Source organism: Pelophylax lessonae (genome assembly GCF_965119305.1).
Source record: "Pelophylax lessonae genome assembly, chromosome: 6".
Lineage (NCBI taxonomy): Eukaryota > Metazoa > Chordata > Amphibia > Anura > Ranidae > Pelophylax > Pelophylax lessonae.
This window is the reverse complement of record NC_138773.1, coordinates 167,081,220-167,096,535: the sequence shown is the minus strand read 5'-3', so window position 1 is coordinate 167,096,535 and position 15,316 is coordinate 167,081,220. Positions and strand designations below refer to the sequence as shown.

General features: G+C 40.8%; 1 protein-coding gene across 1 annotated transcript in view; it reads left to right on the top strand.

The window, feature by feature from the left end:
* The window catches only part of MPG (N-methylpurine DNA glycosylase), an 88,638-nt gene that overhangs the window by 21,434 nt on the left and 51,888 nt on the right, over window positions 1-15,316 (top strand). The window contains exon 2 of the mRNA XM_082260224.1: window positions 9,477-9,666. Coding sequence (XP_082116350.1) covers window positions 9,478-9,666 — 189 coding nt within the window. The 5' untranslated portion in view covers window position 9,477. The remainder of the gene's footprint in view (window positions 1-9,476; window positions 9,667-15,316) is intronic.

Here is a 15,316-nt window from a genome sequence, read left to right as displayed (position 1 = left end):
GTTGCTGCTGTGCTCTTAAAATTACGATATTGCCTTAAATCTTGTATGTGATGCAGGCGTTCCCTATCCGTCTATCAGCCTCCTTTTTCAAACACATAAATTCACTGTTCAGGGAATTTGTTTGGTCACACCGCAAACCATGTCTTCGGCTCCAGCTCTTGCATCTCCCCAAGTCCCGGGGGGTGTGGGTCTACCAGACATCCTGACCTATTATAGAGCAGCTCACTTATCCAGACTGGTAGATTGGCATTGTCACGCGGAGTCGAAGCAGTGGGTGGATATGGAGTTGAAGGACTCCGGTCAGACTGCAAAGAGTTGGCCCTGGATTGCTTCCCCAATACCAGGGGATCTCCTCCGCCATCCTACCCTGGGTGCTACAATCCAGGTGTCCAGAGAGGCCTTCGGTGGTACCTCAGTCTCCCCATTGCCATCTCCCATGACTCCAGTCCTAGGCAATCCTGAGTTTCCCCCTGGTTCCCAGAACCCCTAGTTCCAGCGATTGGTCTTGGGTGGCCCTACTTGTGTTTGGGATTTTATTGGGGATGATGGGAAACTATCTCAGAGTTCAGTTGCATCTGCTGCCAACCCCCCCCCCCCCTGGACTTCTGGTTTAGCTTTCAATTAAGACATTTCCTGCATCACTGCATCCGCAAGTCGGGTATTTCCTGGTAACTCGCGGAGTTGGAATGCATCTGTCAGAGGGGAGAACCTATTAGCCACTGCCTTTCTTTTCTTTAGAAGGCCTTGCTTAGCCCGCCATCTGACTTTTGGCATCCGTTTCTTTACCAATGGGTATCTGACCTCAACACGACATTCACAGCCTCTCAAAAGGAGAAGATTCTGTATTTTGCGCAGAAATCCTCCATAGCCTCGAAAGTTCAGGGAACTGGGTACAAGATCCTGACCAGATGGTATAGGGTGCCCACTACTCTCCATCGATATTTCCCGCAGGTTCCAGATACATGCTGGCGCTGCAATGGGGATCGGGGCACCATACTGCACATTTTTTGGACGTGCCCAAAGCTCAAACCCGTTTGGCAGACAGTGACTGACACCATTAAACATCTGACCAATTTGGATCTAGCGTATGACCCAGCAGTATGGCTGCTACACCTCACGCAGAGGCCGATCAAGAAATACAAATCTTCCCTGACCATTCAACTCCTGAATGCAGCCTGGGCCTGCATCCCCCTTTGTTGGAGATCAGTGCACCCGCCAACGAGGTCTCTCTGGTATATCAAAATAAATGAACTCGGGGACATGGAAGACCTTACAGCTACTCATCACGGTAGGGAGGGGTCCTTTTGTGACACCGCAGGACCTTGGCTGTACTTTGTTGGTATGGACGCATATCTACAGGAGGCCACACAGCATGACGTTTCTGTGTGAGTGATGCCTAGTGGCCCCCGGGGGGGGTTGTACCTGTGGGCGCGGATCCTGTCTACAGTCATATACCCTCCTTCCTTTTCTTGCCTTTCTCTTTTATCTGTTCCCATTTACATTATGTCCCACCCTCATTCTCTGTATAGTTGACGCTCTCATTACACCACCTATAACCACCGAATCCATGAACCATCTTCCTGTAGTGCCATCCGTATTTTTTACTACGGGACTACCTTCCAATGACATGCATATCTCTTTCCGAATACTCGAGCAGCATGTTTCTTTTTATTTTTCTGCACTGGGGATTGTGTGCCTTGAGGCCTTAATTACATGCTCTGGATGGTACATTCCAAGGGGTGACTATTATCGAGACACAGTGACCCTTTGCACTGGAAATCATTGACCCTTCCTGATCCCTGAGTCAAAGTTTTATACCTTGCTGGCCTGCTTTGTACCTGTACAGGTTCTATTATCCTATGTGGAAAATGATTATGGTTGTTTTTGCTGCCTATTGTTTGTTTTTCACCGGTTTACCTTAAAATATTATATCCTTGCAAACTGTTCTATGCATACCTTGTACTGTACACTGTGATTTTTTAGACAAAGAAATTATAAAAAAGAAGAGGTCTCAGTCCAGGAGACAGAGCAAGGATTGTTTAAGGGAAGCGCGTTTCTATAGACCTGGCCAGGAGTTCAAGTGTTATTAAGGCTACATTCACACCTGAGCGTAGCGTTTTCGCACGTTTTTTACCACGATTTTACCGCATTTTTTACCGCGATTTTTGTGCAGGCGTTTTTAGATTGAATAGAGAACAATGGAAAATGCCTGTAATCTGCCCAAAAAGGAGCTCATGTACTTTTTTGAGCGTTGGGCGTTTTGCTCACAGCGTCAAAACGCTCAGATGTGAACAGGGGTCGTTGAATAGGATTTGTCTTGTTGGGCGTTTTGAGAGCTGATCCTAGAGCAGAAAAACTCCCCAAAAACGCCCCAAAACGCCTACATGTGAACGGAGCCTAAGAGCAGATTTTAAAAAAACAAACATGTTATACTTATCTGCTCTATGCACTGGTTTTGCTCAGAGCAGCCCTGATTCTCCTCTTCTCAAGTCCTCTTCTGGTGCTCCAGACCCTTCTCTCCTGCAGAGTGCCCACATAGCAAGCAACTGCCACGGGGGCACCTGAGCAGGCTGCCTATTGACTCACTGACTGTGCTTGACAGTTGGGGGGGGGGGGGCTACTGTACACAGAGGGTTTTTTAACTTTCTTTCCCATTCTATGCATGAAGGTAAGAAAACATGAGCCTTTCAGGAAGAGATGGAAGAGAAGCCAGTTGTCTTTCCAGAAGTCAGCCCAGATAAGGGTCCCGCTGTGGGAGGCCGGGAGGCTTCAAAGCTCTTTTGAGATTGGGCCTGCCAAGGCATGCCCTACTGAAGAATAGTTGCTCCACTTTACGCTTGTGTGGGCGACCTCAATCTGAGATGCTTGTACCATCAGGATGGTCTTTTCAGGTCATGCATCAGGGTGAATAAAAATCGATGATTTAAAAAAAAAAAGATTTAAAAAATCTGATTTTTTTTTTTTTTTTATTAAATTTATTTTAATAAAAAGCTTTTGGATTAAAAATCTATCTAAAGATATTTTTCTATTTAGGATTCATTAAACATTTCATTTATTCAGCATGAAATGGAGCTTAGGTATGTAGATTTTCAGGAAAGAAAAATGACAATCATTCAAATATTCACGTATATAAATATGCAAATAGTACATTGTTTGTTTGCTGTCTTTATACTGATAGGTGCATAAGTGTATAACTTAACATAGTCAAAGCAGACATTACAAAAGTAGTAAAGGTGAAACTGTTACCATTACACGTAGGTAAATCTACATCCTACTGTGACATCGGATATGCCACCCGTTTATCCGGACATCCCTATTGGGAGCCAACTGTGAATATTTACATTTTTGGTAAACTCATTTATTGAATCCAAGCTCTTTAAGCTGAGATAACATGCACTACATTGATGCATTCACACAATTTCACACTGACTACCAGCAACAAGGAGTCCTTACATTTAAAGAGCACCTATCATTTCAGATCCATCATGGCACCGCCTGTTAGCGGGCATCCACTCACCTGCTGCTGCCACATCCCTCACCTTGTTGTGTCACTGCTGCATTCCCAGCTGTCCTATTAAAGTGAATAGGACTGTCGGTGAGTCAACAGTGGATCAGAGGAGGAGCCGCTGTGGGACAGGGATGACAGTTGCTCTTTAAAAATTCCCAATCAAATTTTTTATCATTTTTTTTCACACAAATAGAGCTTTCTTTTGGGGGTATTTAATCACCACTGGGTTTTTTATTTTTGCGATAAGTGAAAAAAAAAAACGAAGATTTTGAAAAAAAAAAACACTATTATAAAATTTTGCAAATAAAGGTTTTTTTTTTCATATATTTTGGCCAAAATGTATACTGCTACATATCTTTGGTAAAAATAACCCAAATTGGTGGATATTTTTAGTCTGTGTGAAATGTATAGAGTCTACAAGCTATGGTGCCAATCATTGAAAATTGATCACACCTAATCACACCTGATGTACCGATCTCATTACACCTGATGTACCGATCTCACCTAATCACATCTGATGTGCCTACTTCATTTCTTGAGGTCCTGAAGTGTCAGGAGAATACAAATACCCCCAAATGACACATTTTTGGAAAGTAGACATTCTAGGGTATTTAGTAAGAGGCATGGTGAGTTTTTTGAAGTTGTACATTTTTCCTACAATTCTTGGGAAAATAAAGACATTTTTATTTTTTTTTACAAAAAATTGTCATAATAACAAGTTATTTCTCACACACAGAATATGCATACTTGCAATTACACCCCAAAATACATTCTGCTACTCCTCCTGAGTGTGGCGATACCACGTGTGAGACTTTTACACAGCCTGGCCACATACAGAGGCCCAACATGCGAGGAGCCCCATCTGGTGTTCTAGGAGCATAAATTACACATATCATTTCCTAACGACCTATCACACTTTTGAAGGCCCTGGAGCACCAGGACAATGGAAACACCCACAAAATGACCCCATTTTGGAATGCAAACACCCCAATGTATAATCTATGAAGCATGGGCTGCAGATAGGTACTCAGGTACTCTGATGAGCTGCAGATAGGTACTCAGGTATTCTGATGGGCTGCAGATAGGTACTCAGGTACTCTGACGGGCTGCAGATAGGTACTTGGGTACACTGATCAGATGAAGACAGGTACTTGGGTACTCTGATGGGCTTCAGAAAGGTACTTGGGTACTCTAATGGGTTGCAGAGAGGTACTTGGGTACTCTGATGGGCTGGAGACAGGTGCTCGGGTAATCTGATGGGCTGCAGATAGGTACTCCGTTACTCTGATATAGGTACTCTGATGGGCTGCAGATAGGTACTCAGGGCTGAAGACAGGTACTCTGATGGGCTGTAGAGAGGTACTCGGGTACTCTGATGGGCTGCAGAGAGGTACTCGGGTACTCTGATGGGCTGCAGAGAGGTAATCAGGTACTCTGATAGGCTGGAGATAGGTACTCGGGTACTCTGAAGGGCTGGAGACAGATACTCTTTTGGGGTTCAGATAGGTACTGAGGTACCCTGATGGGCTGGTGACAGGTACTCAGGTGCCCTGATGGGCTGGAGACAGGTACTCTATTGGGCTTCAGATAAGTACTCAGGTACCCTGATGGGCTGGAGACAGGTACTCAGGTACTCTGATGGGCTGCAGATAGGTACTCAGGTACTCTGAAGGGCTGGGGACAGGTACTCAGGTACTCTGATGACAAGTACTCGGGTACTCTGATGGGCTGGTGACAGGTACTCGGGTACTCTGATGGGCTGGTAACAGGTACTCTGATGACAGGTACTCGGGTACTCTGATGGGCTGGTGACAGGTACCTGGGTACTCTCATGACATGTACTTGGGTACTCTGATGGGCTGGTGACAGGTACTCGGGTACTCCGATGACAGGTACTCCGGTTCCCTGATGGGCTGGTGACAGGTACTCAGGTACCCTGATGGGCTGATGACAGATACTCGGGTACTCTGAGGGGTTGTGACAGGTACTCAGGTACTTTGATGGGATGGTGACAGGTATTTGATGGGCTGGTGACAGGGCCTCTTTATTAGTGGGCAATCAGTGTGTTTTGCTTTGTGCTGTAATGGTAATTAGCTGTTACTGCAATCTCCTCCTCACACAGGATCAGTGTGCAAGGAGGAGAGCCGTATAACAGCTAGTTACCGTGGTTTGTTTACATTCTGTGTCCAAGCAGCCGGTCACGTGGTAAAGAGCCAATTTCATGGGATGGGCTGTGTCAGAGTGACACTCTCCATCCCCAATCGCCGCTCTGCACGCCCCTGGGGGCACGCACGAGTGGCGTGCACAAGGACAGTGCATGTGGTCGGCTGTGATTGGACACAGCCGGTCACATGGTAAAGAGCCATTTTTATTGTCTCTTTACACTGATCGGGGATGGGCTGTGTCCATCCACGATCGCCGGGCTGTGTCCATCCACGATCGCCGCGCTGTGTGCCCCCGGGGGTGCGGGAGAGCGGCGAGAACGGGCGGATGTCATATGACATCAGTCCGGAGGGAGAAAGCATTCCTGCCGGTGTCATTTTACAATGTGCCGGTAGGGAAGTGGTTAAGATAAGCCTTCGTTTGTAATACATTTGTTTGTAAAAATGTATCCAAATACTCCCCTAATCTAGCTGTCACTGATCCACAATCACATTAACGAAGGAGGGGTTTCAGCATGTTTATGAATTTTGGGTAACTTATATAAATTACTAGTATTCTACAGACACTAGGCATTAATTAACATTTCTGTTAGTTAAAATGTTCTTCTTATACCCATATTCTACTAGCTTGATTAGCTGTTATTTATATTTGCTTGTTGGAAACTTTTTTAGGGCTTTATACGTGCTTTGGTCTAGTAACATGCTTTCAAGTTGTCCATGAAAGAACTCCAGAACTTATCCAATATCACTATTCCTCCTCCTTTGTCTGCTGGCCGTATGATAATATTATTACATTTTTCCAAACTTTCAATTCCGTCCTTAATATCTGTGGAATTTACTCTCTTTTTTTGGTACTACCCTGTCGAAGTCTGTTAATACACAGTTCTTGAATGTTTCCACACAATGATTACCGCTAAAGGAGGGTTAAATGTGGATTTATTGCAAAGTCCGTTATTCAATCCATTAATGGCCCTTTGATCCCTACTTATGGGGTTACTCAAGAAATATTTCTTCAAGTTTAATTTCCTGATATACTTAGGTGTATCATTGTAGACCTCAAATGTATTAATCGTTTTTTTTGGAGCACATTTAAGCCCTGCATTAAGGTAATGTAGTTCTTTTTTTTGTTAAAGTAACCTTGCTCAAATTAAATATCCCCTCATTTAATTCTCTCTCCTTATTTTTCTTCTATTGGATCCTCCATCCTGCTCTATTTCCCCTCTTTCTCCCCCTTTTGGGGTGTTTATTACTTCTCTTTCCATATAATTGGACCTGTACGACTGTCCTATCCCTCTCCCTCTTCCTTTCCCCTCCCTCTGCCTCTCCCTATTTTTGAATTGAACCAGTAAAATGGCATTTTTTAGATATTTGAATAGGTTTTTATTTTATCATTTTAGTATTGTACATTAGAATATATCCGATTTAAAATATCCTCCCTCGATTATTGAAACTAGGGGATAAAATGCAATTTAAAATAAAAAAAAACATTAAACACTGTGTAGGCAGTCTAGTTACAGAAGATTTATTCCAGCCACTAAGGGGTTAACTGAACTGACAGACAACGGGCAGTTAATTTGATCCGTCCATACTGGGATGTTTGTAGTTTAGGACCAATTTACAATGCCTGAGTGATGTGGTGCCAGCCATGTAGAGGGGATCACATGCGCAGTATAGGGAGGATATTTAAGTGGAGTCGCCGCGCCGTGTAACCACCCCCCTGTGACGAAGTCGGACGGCGACGAAACGTGTCAGAACGTTGTTACACAGTGACCCAGACACCGGGATGTGCAGCTGGCATCAAGCGGTGGTGAGATAAGGATTGGGTTTCAACAATAACATATGTGACCCATATTGTGTAACGCCTACTATGCTTTTAAACAATGTGAGCAGCTCTTTTATAATTTTTTTTTTTTAAATAAAGTTAGGATTGGTTGGTTACCGGGCCATTGGAAGTTTTCTTTTTTGTTTCCACATGATAAATGATCCATCATATTGTGGAGAGTAAGTGCTCTGAAATATGCCTTGGAATTGTTAAACAAACAAGCGAGTGTGCCGACCATGAGAATGGAAGGCGACAACAACTGGTGAGTTTGTCATCCACTGGGAGTGGGATCACTTATTGCACATGAAATGGCGGTTTGAAAGTAGTATTTGGAATAAGGAAGAGATTCACGAAATCCCAAATATATAGAGCTTTCAGCAATCTTTAACACGGAGAGCAGCAATGGGTGTTTTTTATTTCTGGACTTATGTTTATATTTATGGACTTCTTTTTTTTTTTATATAAATATTGTTTCTTTTTTATATTCATCACACTGCTTTTAAAGTGATACACTGTTAGGGCTCTTTCACACGGGCGTTCCTTTTTTTTGCCCGACCAGGTCCTTTTTTTTTTTTTGTAACGGACACGGATGACACTTGTGTCATCCGGTCCGTATGTCCGTTTTTCATCCCATCCGTTTGCGGATGAAAAACTGACATAATGCATGTCTATGTAAATACGGATGTCTGCGGATGACACCACTGACATCCGTTTTTGCTTCAGTTCCGTTTTTTGAAAGGAAGAAAAAATAGGGTTCTCCTCCGTTCAAAAAAACTGAACTGAACTGAACTGACAAAAAACGGATGTCAGAGGATGATCATCCGATGACATCCGTATTTACATAGAGATACATTATGTCCGTTTTTCATCCGCAAACGGATGGGATGAAAAACGGACATATGGAACGCCCGTGTGAAAGAGCCCTTACTTGAATTATAAAATTACTGTGAATTGTATTTCTTTGTCTTCAGCTGAGAGACCTTGCAATAATTTGAGACTTTACATAAAGCCAGAAAATCTTTCATTAAAATCTTCAAGTTTTATAGTTTGAATACCATGCCATAGATATATTATGTATCATTGTAAAAGAACATATTCCACACTTCTTTTTTTTTTTTTTTACCCATGTTTCCAGAAAAAAAACAAAAACCACTTTAAAAAAAAAAAAAAGGAATACAATTTATTTTTTCTTCAACTTTTCCAGATTGTTTCCATGCCTTCCCATCTCTACTTTACTATACTACTTTTACTCACACATAGTGAAGTTACCCTTTAAAAAATAAAGCTAAAAGCTGGTTGGTTGCCATGCAACGCTGTTCTAGATTCTGTCTCCTCAAGTTTTGATAAATTACCCTCAATGTACCTGTCAGTAATAAATTATTTTTGCATAATATCCCAATTATAATAAAACTATCTGTCAAGCTTAAAGTGGATGTAAGCCCAATTCATAAAATTTGACCTATGCACATATCTGTAGTGTTTACTTATCTCTCTCCAAAGCCCTAAGTCCTGTGGCTTTATGCTACTCCATTCTTCTGTTATCAGCATGATAACTTCTGACATGTTATCTGACACTGGAGGTAAAAGCAGCTGAAAATTTGTGTCAGGGTGGGTGCTATAAATAGATTAGAAGAGAGCTGGTCTATTCACAGCACATTCCTTCCTTCCTCTGCCTATGTGGAGGGGGGAGGGGGGCGTGTGCCTTTCCTCCAAGACTCCACTCCCACAGCTGAAACAGGAAGAAAAAAATCTAACACGATGTATACTTTCTAAACAGTGTAGAAAGCTGAAGACAGCAGATATACAAATACAGCTTATATAGGGAGATTTATTTCATCTCTGTGTATCATCTGAGGCTATTCACTTCACTGGGAGAAGGAAAGGGTTTACATCCACTTTAAACTCTTTATACTTGTATTCTCTTGTTTCAATTGTTTATTCATTTTTGTAATTGCTACTTTTTCTGTCCTTTTTTTTTTTTCAGAATGGCTTCAAAAAGAAAACAAATACAGACATTAAAAAATCAAAAAATATTTAAAGCAACTGAAGAATCTACAATACAGAGAGAAAAGGATTCTACCGCTAGCAAATACTTCCTAAAAGAGAAAATTCGCCTTTCATCTGACTTTTACGAGAAGCCCTGCATTGATTTGGCTAAATCTTTCTTAGGGCAGGTAATCACTTCAAGATATTCTAGGGGTTAATTTACTAAAATAAAATTGACTGTGTGCTTTCGCTTCAGAGCTTAGTAAATGCTCTGCTGACCTCCATTATCCAATAATATGCATGCAAAAATGCTGCTTTGCTTTATTTTCCTTTCATGTGATTGGGTATTCTTTGCAAAGTGAAGCTTTACCTCATTTACTAGCTCCAGAGCAAAGTCCTTTGCAGATTGCTTCTGCACTTACAAAGTGCACAGTCTATTTGCTTTTAGTAAATCGACCTCCTAGTCTTTTAGCACATTGATGTATAATTCTCCTTTTGTTGTATTTTGGGTAGCTTTTTATCTCCAGCTGATGATGACTGGATCTGTTTAATGACATCCCCTAGCACACCTTTGCATAGCCTATAAACTAGATAAAATTTTACATTTCTGTGCCTATTACATCAACAAAACCTTTTGTCATTCCTTAACCACCTGACCTCAGGAAGGTTTTATCCCTTCATGATCAGGCAATTTTTTGCTATTCACCACTGTGCTAATTTAGCTGGCAATTCCGTGGTTATCCAACACACTATGCAAATTAAATATATATTCATTTTTTTTCACTCAAATAGAGGTTTCTTCTGGTGGTATATGATCACCACTGGGATTTTTATTTGTTGCTATATAAACAAAAAAGACCGAAAAATTATGAATTAAAAAAACCCCCAATGTTTTCTGTTACAAAACATACCCAATGAAATTTAATTTCTTCATAAATTTAAGCCAAAATGTATTCTGCTACATGTCTTTGGGAAACAAAATCCCAATACGTGTATATATATTGGTTCCTGTGAAAGTTATAGCGTCTAAATACAGTGGGTAAAAAAAATATTTGATCCCCTGCAGATTTTGTAAGTTTGCTCACTTACAAAGAAATGAAGGGTCTATACATTTTAACATAGGTGTATTTTAAATGATAGAGACAGAATATCAACCAAAAATCCAGAAAAACACATGATACAAATTTTATAAATTGAGTTGCAGTTCACTGAGTAAAATAAGTAATTTATCCCTAAGCAAAACATGACTTAGTAATTGATGGAGAAACCCTTGTTGGTTGGCAATCTCAGAGGTAAGGTGTTTCTTGTAGTTGGTTACCGGGTTTGCACACATCTCAGGAGGGATTTTGGTCCACTCTTTACAGATCTTATCTAAATCCTTGAGGTTTTTTGGCTGTTGCTTGGCAACCTGAAGTTTCAGCTCCCTCCGTAAATTTTCTATAGGATTAAGGTCTGGAGACTGGCTAGGCCACTCCATGACCTTAATGTGCTTCTTCTTGTGTGACTCTTTTGTTGCCTTGGTGGTATGTTTTGGGTCATTGTCATGCTGGCAGACCCATCTTCAGTGTTCTGGCTGAGGGAAGAAGATTCTCATGCAAGATTTTACAATACATGGCCCCATTCATTGGCCCCTCAATGTGGCAAAGTGGGCCTGTACCTTTACCAGAGAAACAGGCCCAAAGCCTGTTTCCACTTCTGTGCTTGACTGTAGGGATGTAGTTTATAGGGTCATAGTCAGCGTGTTTATTCCTCCAAAGAGTTAATGCCAAAGAGCTCAAATTTATTCTCATCAGACCACAGAACTTTCTCCCAATCCTTCTTTGAATCATTTAGATGTTCTTTGGTAGACTTCTCACGGGCCTGTACATGTACCTTCTTGAATTACAAATAGTTTGTTTGGTGACTGTGGTCCCAACTGCCCTTGAGATCATTTACACGCCCCTCCCGTTTAGTTCTGGGTAATCCCTCACTTTTCTCATGATCATCCCTACCCCATGAGGGGAAACCTTGCATGGAGCCCCAGACTGAGGGCAATTGAAGACTAATTTGTAATTCTTTCATTTGTGAATATTCGCTCCAACAGTTGTCTCCATCACACCAAGCTTCTTTCTGATGTTCTTGTATCCCATTTCAGCCTTGTGCAGGTCTACAATCTTGTCCCTGACATCGTTTGGCAGTTCTTTGGTCTTGCCCATGATGGTGAGGTATGAATGGAAGAAAAAGACTTTGTGGACATGTGTCTTTTATACATATAACGAGTTGTTAGGAGCACTTTCTGACAGGAATAATCTGTGTACCACATGAACACATACTGTAGCCAGTCTGTGGGAGCCATAATTACTGTTGGTTGGTAGGGGATCAACTACTTATTTTACTCACTGAACTGCAGCTCAATTTATAACATATATCATGTGTTTTTTCTGGCTTTTTGGTTAATGTTCTGTCTCTATCATTTCAAATTCACCTATGATAATTATAGACCCTTCATTTATTTGTAAATGGGCAAACCTACAAAATCTGTAGAAGATCAAATTATTATTTTCTCCACTGTATTTAAAATTGATCATTCCTGTCAGTACAGATGGCCTATCTCATTTCTTGGAATCCTTAAAATGTCAGGACGGTACAAATACCCCCCCAAATGAGCCCTTTTTGGAAAGTAGACATTCCAGGGTATTTAGTAAGAGGCATGGCGAGTTTTTTGAAGTTGTAATTTTTTTTTGTCACAATTTTTGGAAAATTAAGAATTGCTTTATTCTTTTTCACATACTGTCACTAGTACAGTACAGCAACATCATATGACTGGTGTGGCGGTAATCGTGGATACTTACTAGTGACAGTATGTAAATTTAAACAAATTCATTAAATTTTTATAAAAAAGTATTTTGTCTTTTTTTTAACACTTTTTCTGTTTTTTACTATTTATTTACATACTTTCATCAGAGTAGTTCAGTGTCACCATACAGTGGTGTTTGAAAGTTTGGGGCACCCCAGGTAAAACTTTGTATTAATGTGCATAAAGAAGCCAAGGAAAGATGGAAAAATCTCCAAAAGGCATCAAATTACAGATTAGACATTCATATAATATGTCAACAAAAGTTAGATTTTATTTCCATCATTGACACTTTCAAAATTACAGAAAACCAAAAAATGGTGTCTGCAAAAGTTTAGGCACCCTGCAGAATTTATAGCATTCACTGCCCCCTTTGCAAGGCCGAGACCTGCCAGTTGCCAGTGTCATGGATTGTTCTCAATCATCGTCTGGGAAGACCAGGTGATGTCAATCTCAAAGGTTTTAAATGCCCAGACTCATCTGACCTTGCCCCAACAATCAGCACCATGGGATCTTCTAAGCAGTTGTCTAGAAAACTGAAACTAAAAATAGTTGACGCTCACAAAGCTGGAGAAGGCTATAAGAAGATAGCAAAGCGTTTTAAGATGTCAATATCCTCTGTTCGGAATGTAATTAAGAAATGGCAGTCATCAGGAACAGTGGAAGTTAAAGCAAGATCTGGAAGACCAAGAAAAATATCAGACAGAACAGCTCGCAGGATTGCGAGAAAAACAATTCAAAACCCACGTTTGACTGCACGATCCCTCCAGAAAGATCTGGCAGGCACTGGAGTTGTGGTACACTATTCCACTATAAAGAGATACTTGTACAAATATGGTCTTCATGGAAGAGTCATCAGAAGAAAACCTCTTCTATGTTCTCACCAAAAAAATCAGCGTTTGAACTTTGCAAATGAACATAAAGACGAGCCTGATGCATTTTGGAAACAAGTTCTGTGGACTGATGAGGTTAAAATCAAACTTTTTGGCCGGATGAGCAAGGTTTGGAGAAGAAGGGGCACAGAATTTAATGAAAAGAACCTCTGTCCAACTGTTAAGCATGGGGGTGGATCAATCATGCTTTGGGGTTGTATTGCAGCCAGTGGCACAGGGAACATCTCACGAGTAGAAGGAAAAATGGATTCGATAAAATTTCAGCAAATTTTGGATGGTAACTTGATGCCATCTGTGAAAAAGCTGAAGTTAAAGAGAGGATGGCTTCTACAAATGGATAATGATCCTAAACAAACCTCGAAATCCACGGGGGATTACATCAAGAGGCGTAAACTGAAGGTTTTGCCATGGCCTTCACAATCTCCTGACCTCAACATAATTGAAAATCTATGGATAGACCTTAAAAATGCAGTGCGTGACAGACAGCCCAGAAATCTCAAAGAACTGGAAGACTTTTGTAAGGAAGAATGGGCAAAGATACCTCAAACAAGAATTGAAAGACTCTTGGCTGGCTACAAAAAGCGTTTACAAGCTGTGATACTTGCCAAAGGGGGCAGTACAAGATATTAACTCTGCAGGGTGCCCAAACTTTTGCAGACGCCATTTTTTTTTGTTTTCTGTAATTTTGAATGTGTAAATGATTGAAATAAAATCTAACTTTTGTTGACATATTATAAGAATGTCTAATCTGTAATTTGATGCATTTTGGACATTTTTCCATCTTTCCTTGGCTGCTTTAGGCACATTAATACAAATTTTTACCTGGGGTGCCCAAACTTTCGATCACCACTGTAGATTTTTTATACTGTTATTGCTTATACAGTGACGATTACTGTACAAGCAATAGTTTTAGCTGTCATAAATGTGATAACATTCAATAACAGCTTGCTTATGGTTTTGATCTGTGGTTGGCTACAGCTAATCACATGGTACAAGTAGCCAGGTACCATGTTATTACTGGGGGCCAATCACAAATGTTAGCAAATTGTTCATGAATAGAAATCCAGTTTGTTTATATTGTTATCATTTGATCACAATGATTGGTCATAGCAATCACACGATACCCCCCCCCCCCCCACACACACACACACACACACCCCCTATACATTCTGTAGTTTGAAGCTCCAAAATGCTTCACGTCTGAAATCCTATGTATTTCAATAGTGCCTGTTCACATATGAATACTCAGGTGCCTGAAGCTCAACACCTGACACTAAATGCCACGTGAGCTATTTTTTAAACAGAACCAGGCATTTTTTTGCCCTATAGACATGAGCTGAAACGTCTGAAAACATGCAAATCCAGCACTTTTGTGTGTTTTTAGGAGTTTTTCAGCCTGTAAGAAATGGCTAGTGCTTTCCTCAGTGCTTTTAGTGGCTCACATGATAATACCTGAAGCTTTGACCACACATGTAAAACACCTAAAATATGCTTCTACTACTTCTCATATGCACACAAAAACACATAAAAACATTTTATAAAACAAAATTGCCTGAAAATCGCTCTGCTCAAGTGTGAATGCAGCCTGAACAGGGTTTATAAACACTGGGGTTTATTTACTAAAGCTGGAGAATTCTAAATTAGGCTCACTTCTGCAAAGAAACCAATCAGCTTTCAGGTTTTCTTGCCAAAGCTGAATTGAACAAACTGAGATTAGAAGCTAATTGGTTTCTGTGCTCTCGCCACCTTTAGTAAATAAACACTACTGTGTCATACTGTCTTTTTTTTTTTTTTTACAGCATGTGTGTGTGTATGTACACAGTAACTTGCCACTTTCATTTTGAGAGTTGTGAATTGTTGGCAGACAGGCAGGTGGACAGGGTGGTGCTAGTTAGAATTGTAATGCATTTATTACTGGCATTTATATAGTGACAACAGTTTAAGCAGCACTTTACACACTACATTTATGTTAGTTTATTCCCTTAAGGAGCTTACAATCTGGGGTCCCTAACTTACACACACACACATGCCAATTTAGACATTTCGGGCTTGTTCACTGTACATGTATGGGGTGAATAGGGCACATAGAAAACCAAACATATGCGGTGGTGT